General features: G+C 36.3%; 2 protein-coding genes and 1 long non-coding RNA gene across 4 annotated transcripts; 2 read left to right on the plus strand and 1 right to left on the minus strand.

The window, feature by feature from the left end:
- Window positions 1-1,667: 1,667 nt before the first annotated feature.
- Window positions 1,668-4,228, plus strand: LOC114822669 (uncharacterized). Its single transcript, XR_011578003.1, has 6 exons — window positions 1,668-2,369; window positions 2,640-2,878; window positions 2,983-3,201; window positions 3,323-3,421; window positions 3,514-3,594; window positions 3,677-4,228. It is a non-coding gene; the product is annotated as an uncharacterized lncRNA (long non-coding RNA).
- Window positions 4,229-10,889: 6,661 nt separating this feature from the next.
- LOC103410516 (uncharacterized) lies at window positions 10,890-13,037 on the plus strand. The gene is made up of 3 exons (XM_017325559.3): window positions 10,890-11,009; window positions 11,422-11,541; window positions 12,912-13,037. Exons 1-3 carry the CDS (start codon window positions 10,890-10,892, stop codon window positions 13,035-13,037), a joined length of 366 nt encoding a protein of 121 aa, XP_017181048.3.
- A 2,514-nt stretch (window positions 13,038-15,551) lies between these two features.
- LOC103417273 (dormancy-associated protein homolog 4-like) lies at window positions 15,552-17,322 on the minus strand. 2 transcript variants are annotated; one of them, XM_008355463.4, is made up of 3 exons: window positions 16,748-17,322; window positions 16,465-16,567; window positions 15,552-15,929 (listed from the first exon to the last, which is right to left on the minus strand). In XM_008355463.4, the coding sequence occupies exons 1-3, from the start codon at window positions 16,989-16,991 to the stop codon at window positions 15,902-15,904; spliced, it is 375 nt and encodes a 124-aa protein (XP_008353685.3). In that variant the 5' UTR covers window positions 16,992-17,322; the 3' UTR covers window positions 15,552-15,901. The 2 variants fall into 2 exon arrangements, with proteins under 2 accessions (XP_008353685.3, XP_008353686.3); XM_008355464.4 differs by having other exon boundaries at window positions 16,484-16,567; window positions 16,748-17,208.
- Window positions 17,323-22,395: the final 5,073 nt, after the last annotated feature.

The raw sequence follows: 22,395 nt of genomic DNA on the forward strand, positions 1-22,395 counted from the left end.
GATCCTATTTAAGTGTCGATGGTTTGATACACACCCAAATAGGCATGGAAGTGTGAAAACAGATCTTGGATTACTATCCGTGAACACTACCAAAACTTAGTACGATGACGACCCTTACATATTAGCAACCATGGGAAAACAAATTGTGTATCTAGATGACCCTAAATCCAAGAGAGGTTGGAAAGTTGTTCAGAAGATGGATCATAGGAACCTGTATGCTATACCAGAACAAGACCATACTGACGACGACATCAACAATGTTGTTGACCAACCTCTTGAATCTTTCATGGAAAGTGGTGCGGAAACACTCCGAGATACTAATCTTATCCAAGAACCATTTCAGATAGATGGAGTATCTTCAATCGTAATACCGATTCAGTCCATCATGATTGACCTCGGTAATATTCCACGATACGATGGTCCAGTACGCATGAATGACGATGGTGACGTACCTATCTATGATAAGGAATGGGACACTGAAAATGATGATAGAGACGAAAGTGAAAGTTATTATAGTTCGGATTAAAATTTAGGCAATTTATTTGTAATTTTTTTTAAAAACACATGAAATGTTTAATGCATTATATAGAGTGATGGAAAAAATGGTATGAATGATTCCCATTTTATATGTGAATTACTTTGTAAATAAAGTTGTTTTGTTTGTATTTTATAATAAATTGTAAACAAAATAAAAAATAAAAAAAAACCAATTTAAAACACAATTGCGCAACGCATAAAATTTTTTTGGTCGCGCAAATATACTTTGCGCGACGAAATATATGTATTCGTCGCCCACGTGTCTGAAAATTCAATTAAAGCGCTTTTTTTCGCGGAAATTTTAAAAAACTTGCTTGACGAATCAATATATTTCATCGCGCAAAGTATATTTGCACGAAGAAATGTATTGATTCGTCACGCAACTGTCTGAAAATTCAAATAAAGCACTTTTTTTTGGTGGAAATTTTAAAAAACTTGCGCGTCGATTGTTTAGCCTTGCGAGACAAACACTCCGTCTCGTAATATTCTATATTATTAACCCCCGTGTGTCTCGTTCCTCCCTTACTTCCCTCTTCTTCCTTTTTCCCCACGCGATACCCTCTCTTTCCTTCCTCTCTATCTTCGTCCATCTCTCCTTCACTCACCTCGTCTCTCTATCCCTCTCTCAGTCCATCGCCTCTTTTTCTCCAACAGGTAATTTCCTTTTCAGTTTTTAGTTTCAATTTTGTTTATTGACTGGGGGTTAGAATTAGGGTTTTTATTTTTTCAAATTGGGGGCGGTGGGGTTAGATTTTGGGTTCGTAAATTGGAGGTTACATTTAGGTTCTTAAATTAGAGTTTTTAGGGTTCTTAATTGGGGTTAGATTGAGGTCTTAACTTAGGGGAACGATTTTGGGCAGTGAGGTTAGATTAAGTTTTCTTAAATTGGGGGTTATATTTAGGGTGCTTCACTGGGGGTTAGATTAGGGTTATTAAATTAGGGGTTTTTTAATTTCAAGTACAGGGTTCGAATTAGGGGTTTTCTAATTTAAGTACAGGGTTCTTAAATTAAGGATTTGCATTGTTGACTGCCACGATTTGTTGATAAATAATGGGGTATTACCCTTTGTTGTTGCCTTATTAATATGATAGACTCGATTGTGTTGGTTATTGAATTCGGCCTCCCAATTTTGAAGTTACATTTACGTTTTGATATTAATCTTTCTTTTTTGCACAATAATTTGAATTCCTCCATTATAGTTTAGATTATATATATATATATATATATATATTAGATTTTCATGAGAGGTATTAGCAAACTTCTTTTGCTGCAAATCGCAGAGCACATGAACTTTGTTATGATGGGAATGTTTCAATTATTTTCATATTTCTACATCTCCAAAATCATTGAATCTGCCCATATGCATTCAGAAAATGCTTTTGACCAGCCAATGGACTGGAATTCCCATATGTTTATTTTAGTAAACAAGTTAATTTGAAATCAAATCAACAATTAGCAATCCTTTTGTAGCCATAGAAATTGTAAGCATGTGAAAACAGAATCAAAATCTTTGTGTACTAAACAAATTGATTGCCAATTTTGTAGATGTCTCACCTCATTAGAACCCAGAAGCCGACGACTTCTACACCTAGTCCGACGGCTACACCTAGTCCGACGACTATACCTACTACTGCCGCCACTGCTTTGGCAGAGATGGACCATAAGCCGGTCAATCCGGTTCACTCAGATGGTCCTCCAGTCCCACAGGCCCAGGCATTGTCGACTTTTTCGATGGCGTTACCTAGCGCCAGACGAACTCACCGACGCCCCCGCACTGTGGACCAGATGTCGCCATCGGGATCCACAACCGATGCCTCCGGTACACGGCCAGGTATACAATCCTAATTCACTCCCTCATTCCCTTATTTACTAAGTTTTTTTTTATTTTAGGTTCAATTTGTTATGTCATGTAAGGATTAAAAAGTTTTCATCGTTCCGAACCTTTTATTAAACTGTTGTGATCATTGTGTTGGATATGTATATTGTTTATGTTATTTTCAGGGTTTTGGGAAATGTTTTAATTATAGGGGAGGTTATGCCGAAATTTTAGTAGGATTTGTTATTAGTTATAGGTTAATGATTTTTTTTCATCTCTTTGCAGCGAAGAAAAACACCCGGGGACCTTGTCGGCAATTGAAGACGAGGAAGGTCACCCGAGTGACCAATGGTTGTATCCCAATCGGATACGATGAGCGACATTAAGCAGCACCAACGGCGGAGCAGCATAGTGTATTGGCCCACGACATTGGGCATGTCGTGCGGACCTTTTGCCCTATGCTGTGGAAGTCTTGGAAGGCGATGCCGGATGAGACGAAGATTACGGTGCACAATCAATTGTGCGTAAGTAGCATTGCCTTTGTCATGCTTTTCATGTAAAATTTATATATTTATATGTATTACTGTCTTTTATTACTAATGCTTTCAAAATATTTGTTATATTGCAGACAAACTACAATTTGGAGCACATGGACGAGGACAAGTTCGCGTATGTCAATCGACTCTTCTCCGAACGCTACAAGCAGTGGAAGAGTGACCTGCACTAATGGTTCCAGGAGTTTGATGATCTGCAGGTCGCTCTTGAGGAGGGATGTCCGAAGGAGTTGGAGGACCGACAAGATAGTAGGGTTTGGCTTTGCGGTCATTTTAAGGACCCGACACATGTGGTGCGTTTTTAATGACGACTTCTTTCATTTTACTTTTTTTTTATTTTTTAATAATGTTTATTATTAATTTTTTAATTTTCTTTAACTATTACAACTAATACGTTTATTTTTTGTATAATAGAAGAAGGCGAAGGCGAACAAGATCAATTGAGAGAAGAAGACTCTTCTCCACCATTTGGGTTCGAGGCCTTTCTCTTATAGAATGAAGGCATGACGGAAGGTATATAATACAACTTTCATTTCCAATTTTAAAACGTTGCTAATAATTTTTGTTTTTCATACTAACATTTTCCTTATCTTTTCCGATTTTAGGAGGGTTCAAAATTTCCGGAGATCGACGTCTTTGTTGACGTTTTTGTTCGGCCTGGGAATGAGCTAACCAAGTCCCTTCATGTAAGTAATTTCTTATGCATTAAACATTTATACTAATTCTTTCAAATTGTTTTCTATTAATAATCCATGTTTTTTTTCACAGGCAACTATGGTGGAGAAGCGACAGGTGATGCTTCAGGAGTCCGCCTCCCACCTTCCCTCGGACACGCCGATCGAGTCTGTGGATCCCCTTTAGGATGCAGGGTTTCACATCGTCACAGAGATGTTGGACAAAACTTTCGGTTGGAGGCCAGGGATATATTGTTGGGAGACTGGAGCCTCGTCATCCTCGCAGTCAAAGACCAAGGTTGCGGCTTTGATGCAGGAAGTCGCTGGGCTGAGGAGTGAGCTAGCATCGTACAAGTCTTAAATGTCAATGCTTGTACAAGCCCTCAGTTCCTCTGGAATACATCTCCCCAGTTTTTCTACACCATCGTCCTCACAGCCCTTCCACACCGAGCAAGCACAGCAATCAGGCCCATCGACCTCCGACCCTATCTCCAACCAGCAGCAAGATTACCAAGCACCTCCGAATGACATGCCTATAGATTTTGCCTCTTTATTTTCATAGTTTTGTTCCATTTTTTAAAAAAAACTTTATATTTGTACGTATATTTTTATTTATATTATAAATTTGATTTTTTTTTCTTTCTCATTAGTATGAAATCTGTTTTTTTTTTCCTTCTATTCTATTTGTTTTATTAAAAATTACACGTGCGCGACGACGAAATGTCGTCGCGCAAAATTAAGCATGTCTTACTATTCGTCGCGCAAAAAGTTTTGAGACAAATTACCCACAAACGCACTTGTACTCATTTATATCGTACGACGAAAGCCTTTGTCCGTATAACTTTCGAGCGACGACTAGTAAAGCGTCGCGTAATTGTTAAGACGCGAGACAAATTTGAAAATGTTCATTGCGCAATGTCTTTTTTCACGAGTTTTGCGCAACAAAATATGCACGATGATTTTCTGGTCGCCATAGTTTATGCGCGACCAAACAATTCTTTGCAAGATAAAATGTCCCTAGTCGCACAAACTGTTTAATTTAGTAGTAAAATGAAAAATAATAGAATACATAAATAAATATTTATGATAAAATTTGTGTATTGTGTAAAATTTTAGAAATTTTCTAAGATCATAAGTTTTAAATTATTATTGGGCCTCACAAGACTTTTAATAAAAGAAACCCTAACCACAAACTAATAGTCGTCACCCACCCACCCCACTTTTCTCTCAAATGATTAAATTTTCTGGATAATTGTGCCAAAGAAATTGTTAATTAATAAGTTTTTAAATATTTTTGCTTTTATTCAGCATGGGAGACTGGGACTCACCCACCTACTCCTTAATCCTTGTTTATCTAATAGCTTTAATATAATAGATCTTCTATGTAGATTGCGAGGTCTCTCTCATCTCTCACTCTCTGCAATTTACTCTTATCCTCATTCTCTCTCATTTTGTCTCTGCAGAACCCACCTTCACTCTCATCCTCTTCTTCTGGGGTTTTTGCAGAACCCACCTTCAAAACCACCTTCTGCATAACCCATCTTCACTTAGTAAAGCATGAAATATAAGTTTGAGGCTGTCAGAAATTACAGATGCAAGTTGCAGATGGTGAATCGTATGTAGATGCTAATGAATTGGAAGTTGTAGAACCCGCCTAGACTACAGCCTAGGGTCGCCCATACTACCGCCTATGGCCGCCCAGACTGCTAAAGCGCCTAGGCGGCCGCCCAATCGTCTCCACTTTTTGTAAATGTCCTGGCTAGAATCGAAGCGGGGCTCTGCCGCCGAGCGCATAAGGCGATTTTTAGAACATTGGGCGGATCCATGTAGGGGTAGAGGTAGTTAGTTGACCTTCCCAATTCTGGCAAACCTCCATGGAAGACCTAGTTCTGGCCCTTTGAAAGTTTTAGCTACCCTTTCAAATTGCCTACCAAATGCTTGATAAATTGCCTCAATGAAAATGGGTAGGGCAGGCTATGCTTGTGAGCATGCTGGTTTTAGTGTGCTAATGTTTTGCTACTGCTTCACAATACCCCCAAGTCAGTTTTATTTTTTTATTTTTTATTTTTTTCCTCTAATAAGGCTTGACTTTGGACCTTTATTCTGTTAAACCAAGTTTGACTTGGTTTAACATGATCTAGGTCACTTAAAAAGAAAATTGATTATACACAAGAGAAACGTACCCATATACAATGATATAGACCCCAAAACTAATAAAATTCCAATTGCACTCAACCCCAATGAAATTATGAATAGTAGTATTATACTTTAATTTTAAGGCCATTATTTGTCTAAAAACATGTTTGTGAACTTTTGCACATGACCCTTCGAATGATTTTTCCTGAATCGGCCACTGGGGTACAAGATGGATTACTTATGAAGAAAACTTACTTATTCTAATTCTCTTTAAAATGTACAATTAGAGTAGATGAGTTTTCTTCATGTCTAGTGCTCTTCTAATCCCCGAGTGGATAAGTATTCTGCTGAACTTTTATGCGCAAATGGAAGCGAATTATAACAAAGTACCAAATATCAACGTCATAGGCGAAAACTAAAATAAACAATCTCAAAATAAGAACACGAGAGATTTAATGTGGTTAGGAACAAAGCCTACGTCCATGGGTGAAGCACGATGAGGAATTTCACTAAACAAATGGAGATTACAAAAGAGTGTTTAAACTCTCACAACCCAAATCCCACAAATTATAAACCCTAACTCACAAACTCACAAATTGACTCTCAAGAAATTGCCACACGAATGAGCCACACAAAATACACAAAATAAACTAACCGTAAGGTCCTATTTATAGTGCATAGGACTTAGATTACAATGAGAATTATAATCCTAATTGGAAGTAAAATCCAAAACCTAATCAAACAGGTAAACAAAAATCTCTCCACCAAGCAAGGTATCCAACCAAGAAGTCAAATCCAAACCCAAAAAGGACACCAAGGAAAAATATGTCACACAAACCTAATTTCTGCATCATCCTAATTTTGAGCCAAAAAATCCAACAATCTCCACCTCAGCAAGAAAATAGCAAACTTCTAAATCTAATACAAACTTCAAATTTGGGATACCAAAATACAAACGCAAACATGCACCAAATTCTTTTGAAAACTGATCTCCACCATGGCTCAAAAAATCCAAGAGTCTTCAAAACTTGAACTTTCCTCCAACGGCTTCTCCAACAATTTCCATTACGAAAACTAACAAATACGAAACAAAATCTAAGCAAAAGTTTGAACATACGAACCAAAAGTGTGAATTGAACTCCACCAAAAAAGCTTGAGTACCAAGCTCTACCTCCTCACATAACCTTTAGAGGAGTTCAGAACAACCTTCTTCTGCAATGTTTACCTCAACACTAGCAAAAGTCTTATCAAACGGCTTCTTTTTGCCCTTGAGTTTAGGGCAATCTACTTTCCAATGACCATCCTTATAACAATAACTATAAGTGTTCTTTAGCTCTTTAGAATTCAAAGCAGCTTTAACATCTTCCAAACTAAGACATTCTCTACCAAATAACATAGTATCGACAAAGTGTTCATATGAAGGAGATAAAGAACACAACAAAGTTATCGCATAATCCTCATCACTAATTTGGCCGTCCACACTTTTAAAATCCATCATAAGTTTATTGAATTCAACATGCTTATGAATTGACGTACCTTTATCCATACAAAGAGTATGCAAACTTTTCTTCAAATACAACTGTTTAGTAAGGGATTTGGTCATATACAAGCTCTCCAATTTGAGCCACAACTCTGGTGCAGATTTGACGTTACCAACTTCACGCAAGACTTCATTAGATAAATTCAGTAGAATTGCTCCAAGTGTCCGCTCCATAACGTCTTCATTTTCCTCATTAGTCCAAGAATTCGGCAAAGCCTTCACACCCTTTAGTGTTTTCAAAAGCCCTTACTAAACTAACAAAGCACGCATCTTCAATTGCCAAATACCAAAGTCATTGTTGTTGAACTTTTCGATATCAACTTTCACCGACGATATAGAAGGCTTCATAGTGACTGGACAAGCAAAGCCTAAGTCAAAACTTGGGCTCTGATTGTTGGAAGTATGCCCACAAAGCCACTCATTTGATGTAATAGCTTTTGAAATACTTATTGTATTAAACTATTATATGTTTAATGAAGGGCAAAGCTTATTGTTAATCACTATTTATTGTATCATGTGTTTAAGTAATAAGGGAATCCAAGGAAAGTATTTAATCTGAGAGAAGTAATCTAAGTAAGTTAGATTAACGAGACCTTTCTCTTATGTTCATTCCTAAAACGTTCCTAGCCATAGGATTGCCAATTGGGCATTGACAATCCGCTAAGGTTAGTATGTGTTATGTCAACTCAAGCGTGAGTATAACTAGTCTCAAGTCATTTAGTGTTGGACACTAAAACAAACACGTAGGTGCTTGAAAGGGTGATCGAGTACACTGAACAACGATCAAAAGAGAGTTCAAACATACATGTCATGTAAGAACTTGTTAATTGCAATATGCAAAGTAGTCATTTGACCTGAGGCATCATAGATGTCTAATGGTTAGGTCCTTGATCTTTGATCATGTCAAATGCATTCCATCGAGATTGTCCACGGCATTGTTGGGGTCAAAATATCTAGTCATGTAGGCATATGAATGCACAACAAGGGATCTCTAACCTTCCATGGTGGAAGGAGAATACTCTAAGATATGATTCGGGAGTCTTTGGCCAAAACATATGAATATGACTTAGGAAGTTTGTTCCAAATCATATTCCATTGAATCGTATAAAGAAGTATCACATTGGATAATAGACATGAAACAAACTATCACTCAAACAATGTGATTAAGAGTATTGTATTAGAGAATGACTGTATTGCATTGTAATTGTAACTAGATAGGTTCTCTAACCACTTCTACTTAGCTTGGGTAGCCATGACATTCTGCTAGGTGTCACTCATGGTTTGTGGAAGCCCTAAAGATTAGCAAACACTAATCTTCAACAAAGGGAGAATTGAAATGTTGTTTCAATTCACAATCGATCGTTAAGAGTAACAATTGCCCACTGCCTCGCTAATTGGAACCTAATGGATCGTACACCGAGTAAGGATGAAAGTGAAGAAATATAAATGAGATGGATAAGCGATTAAATGGCAAGGCCCATTATGTTTAAATTGTATGACAACTAAACAAAATGGGCAATTAGCCCAATAACAAAGACAAGGCCGGGCATAAGGGTGATTGGATGCAAACTTGAATTAATTACAAGTTTACCACTCACATGTGATGTAGTATAAAGTCAACTTTATAGCTTTTTCTCATTAGGGTTTTCTTGAAGAAAAGAAGAGAAACATTTTCTCTCTTTTTTCTCTAAAAGGAGGCCGGCCACTTAGGGAAGAATTAGCTAGCAATCTTTTCTTCTCTAAGTCATCCATTTCATCTTCACACCTTATCCTTGGTGTGGAGACTTAGAGACACCAAATCTTTGGTGTTCTTGGAGATCCTTTCCTCACATCCTCAAGGAGCAAATGAGCATCAAAAGGAAGAAAAACACAAGGAAGATCCAAGGAGCTAGGAGGTGACTTGAAGGCCCTCCACTGGGGTGAATCCCTTGTGTAAACAAGGATGAGCTTCAAGGGTAATGAATCTCTAAATCCTTCCATCTCTTTAATATTGTTAAAGAGTCTTGTGGTTCACCATTCACTAGGCTTTGAAAGTCATGGGTTTTAGAATTGTTTTTGAATGCATGCCTACTTTAATGTGTTATTAGTTTGCATATGTGTTCAAATGTTCTCACATGTTCTTAGCTAGGACAAAATTTTTCCTTCACTGATACCACTTGTTGGACTTTTATGCGCAAACAGAAGTGAATTATAACAAAATACCAAATATCAACGTCGTAGGCGAAAGCTAAAACAAACAATCTCATAAGAACACGAGAGATTTAACGTGGTTCGGCGCATAGCCTAAGTCTATGGGCGAAGCACGGCGAGGAATTTCACTAAACAAACAGAGATTACAAAAGAGTGTTTAAACTCTCACAACCCAAATCTCACAAATTACAAACCCTAAACCAAATGAGTATACAACCCAAAACTAATGGAGAAGATTCTTCCAAATTGCTCACTAACTCACAAGCTCACAAATTGCCACACGAATGAGCCACACAAAATAAACTAACCCTAAAGTCCTATTTATAGTGCATATGACTTAGATTACAATGAGAATTCTAATCCTAATTGCAAGTAAAATCCAAAACCTAATCAAATAGGTAATTAACAAAAAAAAACCGCCAAGGAATCCAACCAAGAAGTCAAATCCAAACCCAAATAGGATACCAAGCAAATAGGTAACACAAACCTAAATTTTGAATCATCCTAATTTTGAGCCAAAAAACCCAAAATTTTCTTCACGTCTAGTTCTCTTCTAATCCCCTCAAATGAAGAATCATTCACTTCTACACTTCAATGTGCTATGAAACTTCAATGTGCTATGAAAGTATGGAGTTATATGTCCATTCCAATTTAATCCAACATAGCAAACCAGCCTTGAATTTCTCCTTTTGGATTGAAGAAAAGAAAGACTATTACAGTTTCCAAAAAAAGAGAAAGACTATTACTGAAGCCTAAAACTACCCACTTTTCTTGGTTTGAGCCCAAAACCTAAACCCAATTAGTCTAGAGTCAAACTTGATGCAAAGGCAGATTGAGTGTGAATCATTAAAAATGTGTAGCTTAAGCTTACATGTTTGTCTTTGACGAAGGGCTCTGCTGAATCCACTTTAAGCCAGCTTTACAAGCACAAGAGACACAGTTTATGGTATAATCCGCCAATTACATGGTCATTACCATAAGATTTATTGTAATCATCGACCAAATCCTAGGCCTTTCCATGCAATCTCTGCACTATAAATGAAACAAATTACAAAACCTATATGCATCTACGCGTTACAAGAACAAGCTGTTATTATTATTCTTCTGTTACATAATTATTCATTCTTCCAATCTCGATCATGGCTTCTCTTGCTTCAATTTCCCCAATCTCTGTGGCTACTCTACCTTACACCGCCAAGGGCAGAAGCACAACTTGCCAACTCAATGGATTATCCAGCATTGTAAGTGCCCCGAATTTTTCTGGAATAATAGATTATTGGGTATAGGCTGTCGTGTATCATAATGTGTGTATAACTCACATGTATGATCCATCTATTGTGAGAGACTGCAACAAGCCGCGCGTATTCCAGAGTTTCTGAGTAAGAATAGATAATAAAAAGAGTGGATTTTTTTCACTAATTGTATGATTTGATTGTTTTCAATGCAGGGAGGGCCAGTGGTTAAAGGGCTAAGACTTGTACCAAAGATCAAAATCACTAAGGCAGCAGGAAGATCATTTGCACTCCCTAGTTGCACTAAGACTACAATCTCATGCTCCATTGTAAATATATTTACATATATTTTTGCAAATATCCTTTTTTTACTTGGCTATCTATACTATTATTTAAGCAAACTTTCTTTATGGATCAAGAGGGGAAAATGACCATTATATACCCTCTTTTTTATATAAATAATTAACGGCCGGGGACATAGTAATTTTCCACTTACTTTTTCTTGCATCCTATTTTTTCTCTTCCTTTTTTTGTAATTTCTCAAGCAATAACTTCCATTAGCACATGCATCAGAGTTACTAGTTATAAGCTCTATCGAATGCCATCAGAAATGTATGTAGTTACTTGAAACATTTTTCGGCACACTTAATCCGTGCATATTCTATGTACGTTCTTTTAATCATATTTCTAATCGGTGCTTAACTAGAATAAGCACTTATCTAGTTTGATTACCTTGTGCAGGCTCAACCAGAGACCCTGCTAACTGTGCAAAGCACAATTGCGAAGCAACTCTCCATTGATGAAAGCACTGTGCTTCCCGAAACCAAGTTTGTCGATTTGGGGGCGGATTCTCTCGACACAGTATGATGATCGATCTTCATGCTTTCTCTAATTACTTTATAGTTTTTTCTTCAGCTTTAATTAATGATGAGTGATGTTTTGGCAGTTTTGCACAATACATAATAACATGTTAAATCGATTTTTATTTTTTATTTTTTGAACAAATGATATTATCTACACTAAATGAGAAGGATGAGCTTAGCCTCACAATAGGCTAGCAATAATGTCGTTCAAACTTGCCTTTGGCGAGAATCGAACTTAAGATCTCTCACTTACAAATGAAGAGGAATACCACTAGATCGTAGTACTAAGTGGCAACATGTTAAATCGATTAGTTAGCTGGGACTTATAAAAATGCTATACTAATTAATAATTACGGTGTTCATATAATTTCCGCATGAAATATAATTGTTTTCTTTCCGTCTGCTATTCCAACCTTCAAAAACTGTATCCCTTAATTATTAATTTTGACTTTTATCATGTAACCTATGGTTTATCCAATGTATATAAAATGGGAAAGGGATCCTCTCCGGATCCCTTCCTCCTAATCTATTAAACCAGGGGATTCGTGCCGTTGAAAATTGATCCAACAACTGAAGTTATTATAACTTTAAAGTAAGCCTCTGTTTGTAGCCGTTTGATCAAATTTCAACGATACAGATCTCTTGATTTTGTGGATTAGGAGAAAGGGATCCGGAGAGGATCCCTTTCCTATAAAATGGGGCCTTTGGGGATTAGGGTTAGCCACGTAATGAGACTGTGACAGGAGCTGATAAAATGAGTTAATTAAAATATTATAGTTTTCCTGAATGAAATTGGATCCTCTCCGAGGCAAACTCTCGAGATCCTCCTGACCCACTAACACGGGCCGTTGTATTTTGATCCAACCACTACAAACAGAGGGTCCCTGTAAAAATTATAATAATTGATAATTCAGGAAAATTATATGCTCAATTAAGTCATAACAAACCACATCATCAAGTAATATAATTTTTTAATATCAATATTTAATTAGGACATCTTCAACTAATATAAGGTATTGACTTAAGTTGGAACCCTCTCTAAATGAAGGTAATGAATAAGATTAATCCCCTATTAATGTGACGTACAAGACCAATTATTCATGGGGTGTGCTATCCACACACCCCATTTTACTTCTCACACACCCCTTGATAATTTCTGTCCGTTGATCTTCTTCAATTCATCTGATCCGATGGCCAAAAATTAAAAAGGTGTGTGAGAAGTAAAATGGGGTGTGTGGATATCACACCCCTTGTTCATATGCTTGACTAATCTCACCTTTGTTCAATATTTTTTTTTTTTTTTGTATTTAATTATTAAGTTCATTCTCTGCACATAAATATCTGATCAATGAAAAAAATATGGAACAGGTTGAAATCCTAATGGCTTTGGAGGAGAAGTTCGGCGTGTCCGTCGGAGAAGGAGGAGCTGAGAACATTGCAACCGTTCAAGACGCTGCTGATCTGATTGAGAAAGTGAAATCCGCTTCAACTTAAGGTCCTCCAAAGTTGATATTAAGAAAATTAATTCCTTGTATCAGTCAAGTTTTGTTTCTTTTTCTTTTCCCTACATATTTTCCCTTTAGATTATGTCAAAGCTCCAATGAGGTCGTGACATGTAATTTCCATTTGGAATGAAATGCATTTTTATTGACAAATAAATATAAGAAAAATTGTACTTTTCCTTTTAAATAAAAAAATTAGTCTTAGGTTATATCTCTCTGCATGATAATGCAGGGCTCGGACAGCAACACTCTTGAATATTCAACATGTCAAGTTTCATCAACTAATGCATAATTGTGTGTAAACCACACAACAAGTTTACTCAACACTAGAATTCTAACACTGAATGTATATTATATTCATTTTCAATATTATTATATTATTAGCCTCTCGTGACACTCTCGATCAGGAGACAATTTGCTCTTTAATTTTTTTTTTAAATTTAAATTTATGGTAAATTACATATAACTACCTCAATTATTGGATCATTAACAGTTTCATACCTCGTCTTTAAAAAGTTTCAATGTCATACCGTATGTTTCGAATTTGTTGCAATGTCATACATTCTGTCAGTTGTCTGTCAATTCCTCTATTAAATACTGACGTGGCGTGTGACGTGGCACACTTTCTATTAAAAACTAAAAAAATATTATTAAAAACTAAAAAAAAATCATTTAATATTTTCAAATATTAAAATAATAATTAATTAAAATAAAAACAAACCATCTTCATCTTCCCTGACCCCCTCCTTGCAACCCATCCCTTTCTTCCCCCTCCCATCTTCCCCTTCCCTCCTCCTCCACACCCACCCTCGCACCCACCTTCTTCACTTCTCTACACACCCCACTCCCCCCATTTTCTCCGTGCGCAATTTCCCCACCTGCGAAATCGACGAAAGACGGGATCTGAGTTGCAGGGAAAGGGAGGTTGGGGAAGATGAAGATGGTTTTTTTTTTTTTTTGGGTTGCAGGTAGTAGGTGCGGATCAAGAGGGAAGGTAGTAAGCCTTCTTCTTCTTCTTCTTCTTCTTCTTCTTCTTCTTCTTCTTCTTCTTCTTCTTCTTCTTCTTCTTCTTCTTCTTCTTCTTCTTCTTCTTTCTTTCTGGGTTGCAGGGGGTGGGGGAAGACGAACTATTTAAAAAATATTTTTTTTTTCAGTTTATAATAATATTTTATTAGTTTTCTTCTTCTTCTTCTTCTTCTTCTTCTTCTTCTTCTTTCTGGGTTGCAGGGGGTGGGGGAAGACGAACTATTTAAAAAATATTTTTTTTTTTTCAGTTTATAATAATATTTTATTAGTTTTTTAATAGAAAGTGGGCCATGTCACACGTCACGTCATCATTTAACAGAGGAATTGATAGACAACTGCAGAAGGTATGACATTGCAACAAATTCGAAAGATACGATATGACATTGAAACTTTTTAAAGACGAGGTATGAAACTGTTAATGACCCAATAATTAAGATAGTTTTATGTAATTTACCATTAAATTTAAAATATATGATTAAAAAAATTCAAAAGAAAAAGGTCAACAAAACTACTTCCATGCGTCGAGATAAAGAAAGGCTCGAGGATAGGGCATTTTTACTATTGTTCCCTTTTTAATTTAATTGTCCTTTTCAAGAGTTTTAAGAAGGGAAGGACATTCTTGGTATATTGAAAGCTTCATCATTTTAGAGTATCGGGTGAAGAAAGTTGAGATTCCATTATAGAACCAATTAACAATACAGAGAGTAACTCAACCTCTTATAAGTCATTTGCAAGGTTTCTCTTTTCACCAGTGTGAGACTCTTTTACCATCACATCATCACACACCCGTGTGGCGAATTTTAAGCCAAAGAAGTGGATAACAGAAACAGGTTGACGTGAAGCACATATGGCCTTTGGGCTTTATCCGTGGCCAACATACTCTAATACCATGAAGAAAGTTGAAGTTCCACCAAAAACCAATTGGTAATACGGAGGGATAGCTCAGCCTCTTATAAGCTCTTTGTAAGGTTTCTCCTTTAACCGATGCGAAACTCTTTTACCTTTATATCCTCACACACACACACACATATATATATATATATATATATATAGAGAGAGAGAGAGAGAGAGAGAGAGAGAGAGAGAGAGAGAGAGAGAGAGAGAGAGAGAGAGAGAGAGAGAGAGAGAGATACATTGCATGAAAACGATATTGAACTTTGAAAATAGCTAATTCTCACACTTCTATACACATAACGAATTAGGTTTTAAAGGTCCGTTTGATTAGTTTTAATTTTTTTTTTTTTTTGTGCTTGAAATATGATGAAACTACTTGTTTAATACGAATGCGCCTATACGGAAAAAAAGAAGAAGATATAAATCAATCCAACTCCGATTAAAGAATGAGGCTCCACTCTAGCAAGGCCGGTGATTGCCTCGCCCACCCCTCTTTGACCGTTAGAGCCCGTGATTTCTCCGCCTGAAGCCACCACCGCCACCAAAAAAATAGATAAGAGATCAAAATTTGAAAGTGATCTTTAAGTTAATTCTTAAGCTCCAAAATTAGGAGTTTCATTGAAGGGGAGGATTCAATACACAAATCCATATTTACAAAGATCAAAATACAAAATGAAACTCGAAGATCACATGGAAACATCAAAATAGGTGAAATAGCTAACCCTACTTTAACTCCTCCCTCATAATCTCCAAGGAGCATTGGTTCCTCTGCTGTTTCTTGTCAGTTGAACCGTCTTATTATATATAGTACGTACTTAGATAATTACATCTATGCACTTGTATATGCATCAAGTTCCCATAAAGGTAGGGTTCTCTATGTACAATGGAGTGGAGTCGTCGGCCGATACTTTAGTAAAATCTTCATCACTTCCTCACTCAACGATCCAAAGCAGTAATTACCATCCTGCAATACACATTTACAACAATAAATAAGAAATAATAAGGGATGTTGAAGTACAATTAGTATTTGCTAAACAATTTTTCCCTCGAATAATCACATCGATCAACTAATCTACCAAATAACCTCAGAACTCCTATATGTTATACAGGATTTTGCGAGACCATTAGAGTATTCATGTTATGTTAGTGACTCAATCTACATATATTCTATCAACGATTGACAGCCTAACAATATACTGTACTAATTATCTAATGAGATATCCTATGCATATGTAGTCCAAGGGAATATATTAGTATACCAAATATATTAATGATCGATCCAAGATATATGGTTCCAAATTCTCAATCTTGGTTTCAAGGTTAACTTGGTCAGTTCTTAATCTAGTGAGAGATTATCATTTTTTTTTTATCAAAAGTGAGAGATTATCTAAACCAAATGATATATGCATGCTTCTTCAAGTTGACTCTGATATCTATTGGGCGTTAGCTAGAGAAGCAAGGACATATATGCATATATAATTCTAAACATAGCTAACAACCAATCGTAACCAGTCGGACTTCTGGGTTCGGCGCGTGTCAAAGCATCAGTAGACGATTTCCTCCTTGTTAATTTCTTGAAGTTCAATGCACCTGGTGTTCCAGCTGCAAGTAAAACCAAAAGAAAATAAACATAAACAAAATTAAACATTTAAATTTCTCACAAAAAATAAATTATACATTTAACAATAACAACTATAACCGAGCAAGTTGATCGTAACAGGAGAAGTATAGTATATGTACACTCGTTTTATTGTAGTTTAGAATATAAAATAGATAACTTACGGGTTCTCGGAGTTCCTGGTGTGGTCGGGGACTCCGAGGGGGAGCCGGAATCAGGTGAAACGTTTCCAAGAGTGGACGAACTAGTCCTGAGAATAGTAATGGAGCGAGTGACCGGCACCTCATCCGCAGCCATTGGCGGAGAGGACGGGATAGACATAGAGTCGTACTTCCGGAGCTTGCCGAGGCCGGATTCGGGTGCCGGTCCAGCGAGTGTTTCATCCCAAAGCTTGTGAAGGAAACCCATGATGACTTATTTTTTATTTTGTCTAATACTAAGTGTCTCTCTGTAACAACCGACGAAGCTGGCTGTGCGATGTAACAATGGAAGTTGTTATGCGTAGGTTCGTGACCCAAGCTATACGACTGTTACAAAGAGATTGGGAAAACAAAGCAAATAAGAGAGAAGATGAGAAAATTAATACGTATAAAGGAAGATTCTTTCTATGAACACAAGGTGTTTCAGGGTTCTTATAAGAAGACACAGGCTTTGAGAGAGAGAGAGAGGTGGTGATGGCTAAGCCAAATTCAGTAAACGAGCGAACGGCTAAATGGCTTGATTACATTGGAGCCATCCAATTTGCTTCTCGTTTTTGATAACGTATTTTGAGTAACTACTATATTGTTTGGGGTTAAGGAGCTTGCATGCATGTAAGGATATCCATTAATTTTAGAGAATTTTAATGAAAAGTTTTCAGTACTGTTCACTTTAACGAAAAACCATATTTTTTTTATTAAAAAATCAATCCTGATACTATTCACTTTACCCTTTATTTTGTCCTTATTTTTAAAACTCAAAGTTTTCAAGCCATTTTTATTAGTTTTCCTTTAATTTTAAGTGATGCTATTTTCACTTCATCTCACTCTCAGTCTCACTCACCTGTTTCTCATTCTTTTAATTTCTTGATTGTAAGGATAATTTCCTTAACTCATTCATTACTTAAATCTTATCTTCTTTTTTTTTTAATTGTATTTACACATATTTGCCCATAATTTTGGCTTACAATGGCCAAATATGATTCACTTCAATATAGACTTACAGCGCTTAATTTAATATTTGTTCCTTCACTTATGATTAATATGTCTTAATCATATAAACATAATAATTGGTACTGCTTATTTTCTTTTTTACCTTATTTAAAAATTAACTTTGCAAAAAAGTAAAACACTGAATAAAAATCGTGTTTAACCGTTTATATGCATCATACAAATAAATTATTTTGTGATAAGAGTTTAACCCACGAAGATAAGAAAAGATGATAAACTTATATGCAGCGAGCCAAATTCTGGGAAGCCAAGCAAGCTACATAGAAAAAGCTTGGAAATCGTAATACAGGAAACAGGATGACTGGGTCAAGTGGGTCGACAAGTGTCCCACCATTTTTAAACATAGTTTTACACGTCACGGGATAAGCTTGAAGACAATTTCTTTTTTCGACAAATGACAGTAATTAGGTTAAATTATTAATTGTGGGCATAAGTATAATTATATTCCGTCACTGCAGAGTACAAGAATACAAATTTGATCTTCAATTTTCAGAGAGTATGACATTATTAAATCGAAGGTTTGTTTAATAATTGTGTTTATTGTTAATTGGGTAAGAAATTAAGAATTGGAGAAATTAGATTCACATCCTTCTTTTTGCTACTCCATTGATTAAAAACCTATTCATTTTTTATTTTTGATCAAGGTCCTTGGATATTAATAACATCATTAATTATTTGAATAATAAAATATTTTTATTTTTAAATATATTCCTTTAGTGTTAAAAATGTTACAATTAGTATATTTATATTTATGGCTAAATTTTTTATCATATATTTTTATTTTTAGTTTGTACCAATTTTTTTTCCATTTTTAATTTATACCCATATATTAGTTTATTTTTGTGCCCATATTTTTTAAAGTTTTTTTTTGTGTTTGTACCTATGTGTATACTGTCACGTGATATTGTATATTTAATCAATGATAGAAAAATTACATATGGTATATTTATGTTTTATGCCTAAACTTTGTATCATATATTTATATTTTTAGTTTGTACCCATTTTTAATTTGCAACATTTTTTTTTAAATTTGTAGTATTTTCTTTTTAGTTTTATTTCGTACCCAAGTATTAATTTCTTTTAGCGCCTATATTTTTTAAAAATTCATTTGTACTCATAATTTTTTAATCTTTTATCTGTACCCTAATTTATTTATAATGTACCCATTCTTTTTTATTAATGTACCACTTTGTTATATGTGAAATGTACCAATTTTTTTAACACTATGGATACATTCTTTTGCCATTTATTATTTCTTATTTTTACATAGTTTTTATCCATTTATTCAATTAAAATGTTTGAATTTTTTTATCGTAATCGTTTCTGATAGTATTATGAGGGATTTTAAATTTATAGGATTATAAATCTCATAAAATATTAAACAATTAATGTCAAAACTATAAAAATATAAATATTAATTGTAATATAATGAGGTGTACAAAGTCAATGGACTTTGATCAAACTTTGAATATCATTAAGGTTTTAGTCAAAGAATGTTAAGGATTAGGGACCGCATCCAAAGTATCCCTTAAGAATTATGTTTCTCGTTAACTTGTAGAACCTGGGACAGATTAGACTCATATATTAATCATGAATTGTCATGAATATTGAAACATTTTGAAGTACAAAAGAAGCTTAACCCACTGAAAAACAAGCCAGTAACACAACCCTAGCTACATATCAAACAGTTAAAGTACTAATAATATGTATCTGCCTCCAAATCTTCGACCAACCAACTCTAAGGACAGTGCTCCAATGTAAAATCCACTATCATAGAAATTCAGTTGAATTATATATGTTACCAGACTCTTACAGCATAAAATATGGCTTCCACTTTATAATCCAATATTTTTTAGAGTCTTTGTACAACACCTCAACCAGCACCTTCTGAATTTTTACATGATAAAGTTCTCGATTGAATTGATGAATTTACCTCTCAATTCATCGCACACCATAAATGACCTATTATTTTTGTTTTCTTTTTAAACAGCTGCCGTTACTTTGATGTGTATGTGAATAAATTTTGACCGTTGTTACACTTCCTACATCTATCAGTATTCAGAAACTTCCCACACATTTACGGGCAACCGACCTTAAAACACTCTAATTATTCCTTTTATTAGTCTAAAGTCAATCGATGATTTGAATACTTAATCACCCCGATTAGGTTCTTCCGGTAGATAAATTAATTAAAACGTCTTTTTCCTCTCTTCTGGGAGATAAAAATGGACTTCTTGTCTTGTGATTCCACCATAGATTTATCAGTATAAACATGGCCCCAGTGACTTCGATCCCTCTAACTTTTGTCACAGCCTTGAATTAGAAAATTAGATGTTGGCCCCTCCACAAAGACTTGAAGACAATTAGATGTCTGTTTCCAATAATTCAGTAGGGTTAGTTAGGTAGTGTTAGAATAGTCAAAGGAAACATGATAATGTTTTTAAAATTGCACCAAGTACAATAATTTATCACTCCTAACATCAACTTGCACTTTTTTTTTCTGTTATTGAAAAAGCAAGCCAAGATTATCTCCTAGCTTTCTCAGCCTTGTTGACGAAAGTTAAACTTTCATTGTAATACGAAGAATAGTTTAATCTCTTATAAGTTTAACACGTGGATAATGTGAAGCAAAAAATAATCGAGAAAAATATAAAGGCGACACGTGGATTCTAGGATTAAAAGGACAAAATTACCCTCGAGGAATACCCGAACTCCTACACGCGAGCAGTGAACAATCATGACTTAATCAAGCTCAAAAGTGCTCAAAATAGGTAATTATTCAAAACCTATTTCATCCATCTTCATCAAATCTTTTCCACAAGGTAACCCCCGAATCATTCCTTTCAAATTATATTAATTAGCTGATTAATTGATTTATTACACAATTAATTTATTAATTAGCTAATAAATTGTGAATCACACCCAAAAAACCACCCAAGTGGCCAGTTCCCATCTCTTCCAAAGGGGCTGGCCACACCCCTATAAATATCATCCCATTTTCTCCAAAAACCCAAGTTGAATCCTCTTGCTAAATTCTCCAAACATTTTTCTCTCAAAATTCTAACTTCGGCATCGGAAGTTCTTCGGCCAAAGCCGCCGCCCCAACAATTCATCGTGGGCGCGTGAGGCTCTTAGCCTTGATCTAAGGTGTTATTTTTTTTGTAAGTGCAATTTTGTCCAAGAATAAGAAGTAAGAAATTTGCATCCACAATCTTTCATTGAAAGTCTTGATCAAACGCTCGTAGAAGACTCTTGCATTCAAGGTTTTTCGTTTTCTTTTTCATTTGTAGATTTTTCGTACATTCTTATTCTTAGAATTTTTACTTCTAAAAATTCTTTGGTAAAAAGTAAAAGAAAAGTACAATGACAAGAGATTTGGAAACCTTGACGAATGGAAATTCCAAAGTTCAAGAATTAGGATCGTGGAGATCTACAAGGCTCAACATAACGGTGAGTGGAGTGGCACCAACCCCACGAGGCACCATCGTGGCAACTACCACGGTGGCCACCTTCGAAAAAAACCCACGGCACCAAGGCCACGGCCCAAGTTGTGCCACTTCAACCTTCAAGGGCCCAAGCCCTAGCCGAGCCGACCCGTGCCGCTCAAACCCGATGTGTTGCCAAGCCGAGCCCAAGCCTCACACCCGCGTGTGCCACACGCTGAGCAACCCACTCCCGTGGCCCAGCATATTTCCGTGGTTTCCCAAGCAACCCAAGTCGGCCCAAGATTAGTTCAACCGTCCTAACTTCAAATTTCAAGACCTACGATCAAACCGGAGGCATTTTCACCATATTTCTCCGCTGATCTGACGTTCCCCAATTCAAATCTTGCGCCTGGAATCTACCACACTTCCACTGCTCAAGGAAATGCATTCCTTCCAAGCTCTTTTAATCCAAATGGCAAACAACACTTTTCTTGACAAGTCATAGAGTTGACGAGCGTCCTTGCACAGCAGACGACCTTGGTGAATCAATTCTTGCAACGCACTGAGATCCAACGAGCCCTAGACGAGGTGTCCCGAAGTAGGACAAAGGTAGACGAGGAACCTCTCTGGCAATGTCCTGGTAAGCAGTCACTCAACTAGCCACGAATCGAGCGTTCAGGCAGTGTACACTCCCGATTGAGACCTTGAGATAGCGTATACTTCTGCCTTAGCGCGCGAATGAGTGTGCACTCTTTACTAGGCTCGCGGACGAGCATACACTCACAGTTAAGGTCACACTCCAATAATCAACATGAGTAGTCTTCCAAGCAAATCGTTCATTCGCGGTTAGGCTTGCAAGAAGCATCATTCACATCACATCGGAGCATGCAGCACGACGGACGGAGAGAAACAGTCACTCAATCCAGCTCAAGTTCAATTGGCAGCCTTCAAGGAATGGACCACATGCACTGCTATTGCGGCATAAATGAGTCGAGTACGTAGAAGAGCAGCCTAGACCAGCAGGTCAAGACTGGGGGCAACAGAAAGCTTCGCTACCCCTAACAAAGGCAAATTCAGGAAGAGGTAAAGAAGCTTTTAAACGAGCGATTGCGTAATTTCCAAGGCAACGAAGTGGCCGATGAAGCTTTACGACGAGACAATACCAACATGAGCATGCCA

The sequence above is a fragment of the Malus domestica genome, chromosome 17 (assembly GCF_042453785.1).
Source record: "Malus domestica chromosome 17, GDT2T_hap1".
NCBI classification, from domain to species: Eukaryota; Viridiplantae; Streptophyta; class Magnoliopsida; order Rosales; family Rosaceae; genus Malus; species Malus domestica.

Bases quoted from the DNA above. Each gene is read 5' to 3' on its own strand.
- LOC103410516 (XM_017325559.3), top strand. From the start codon at position 10,890: ATGCAGGGAGGGCCAGTGGTTAAAGGGCTAAGACTTGTACCAAAGATC. The intron at 11,010-11,421 runs GTAAATATATTT...TACCTTGTGCAG, and splicing joins CTACAATCTCATGCTCCATT to GCTCAACCAGAGACCCTGCT. The intron at 11,542-12,911 runs GTATGATGATCG...AATATGGAACAG, and splicing joins GGGCGGATTCTCTCGACACA to GTTGAAATCCTAATGGCTTT.
- LOC103417273 (XM_008355463.4), bottom strand. From the start codon at position 16,991: ATGGGTTTCCTTCACAAGCTTTGGGATGAAACACTCGCTGGACCGGCA. The intron at 16,568-16,747 runs GTAAGTTATCTA...TTTTACTTGCAG, and splicing joins ACCAGGAACTCCGAGAACCC to CTGGAACACCAGGTGCATTG. The intron at 15,930-16,464 runs GTTGTTAGCTAT...TGTGTATTGCAG, and splicing joins AGTCCGACTGGTTACGATTG to GATGGTAATTACTGCTTTGG.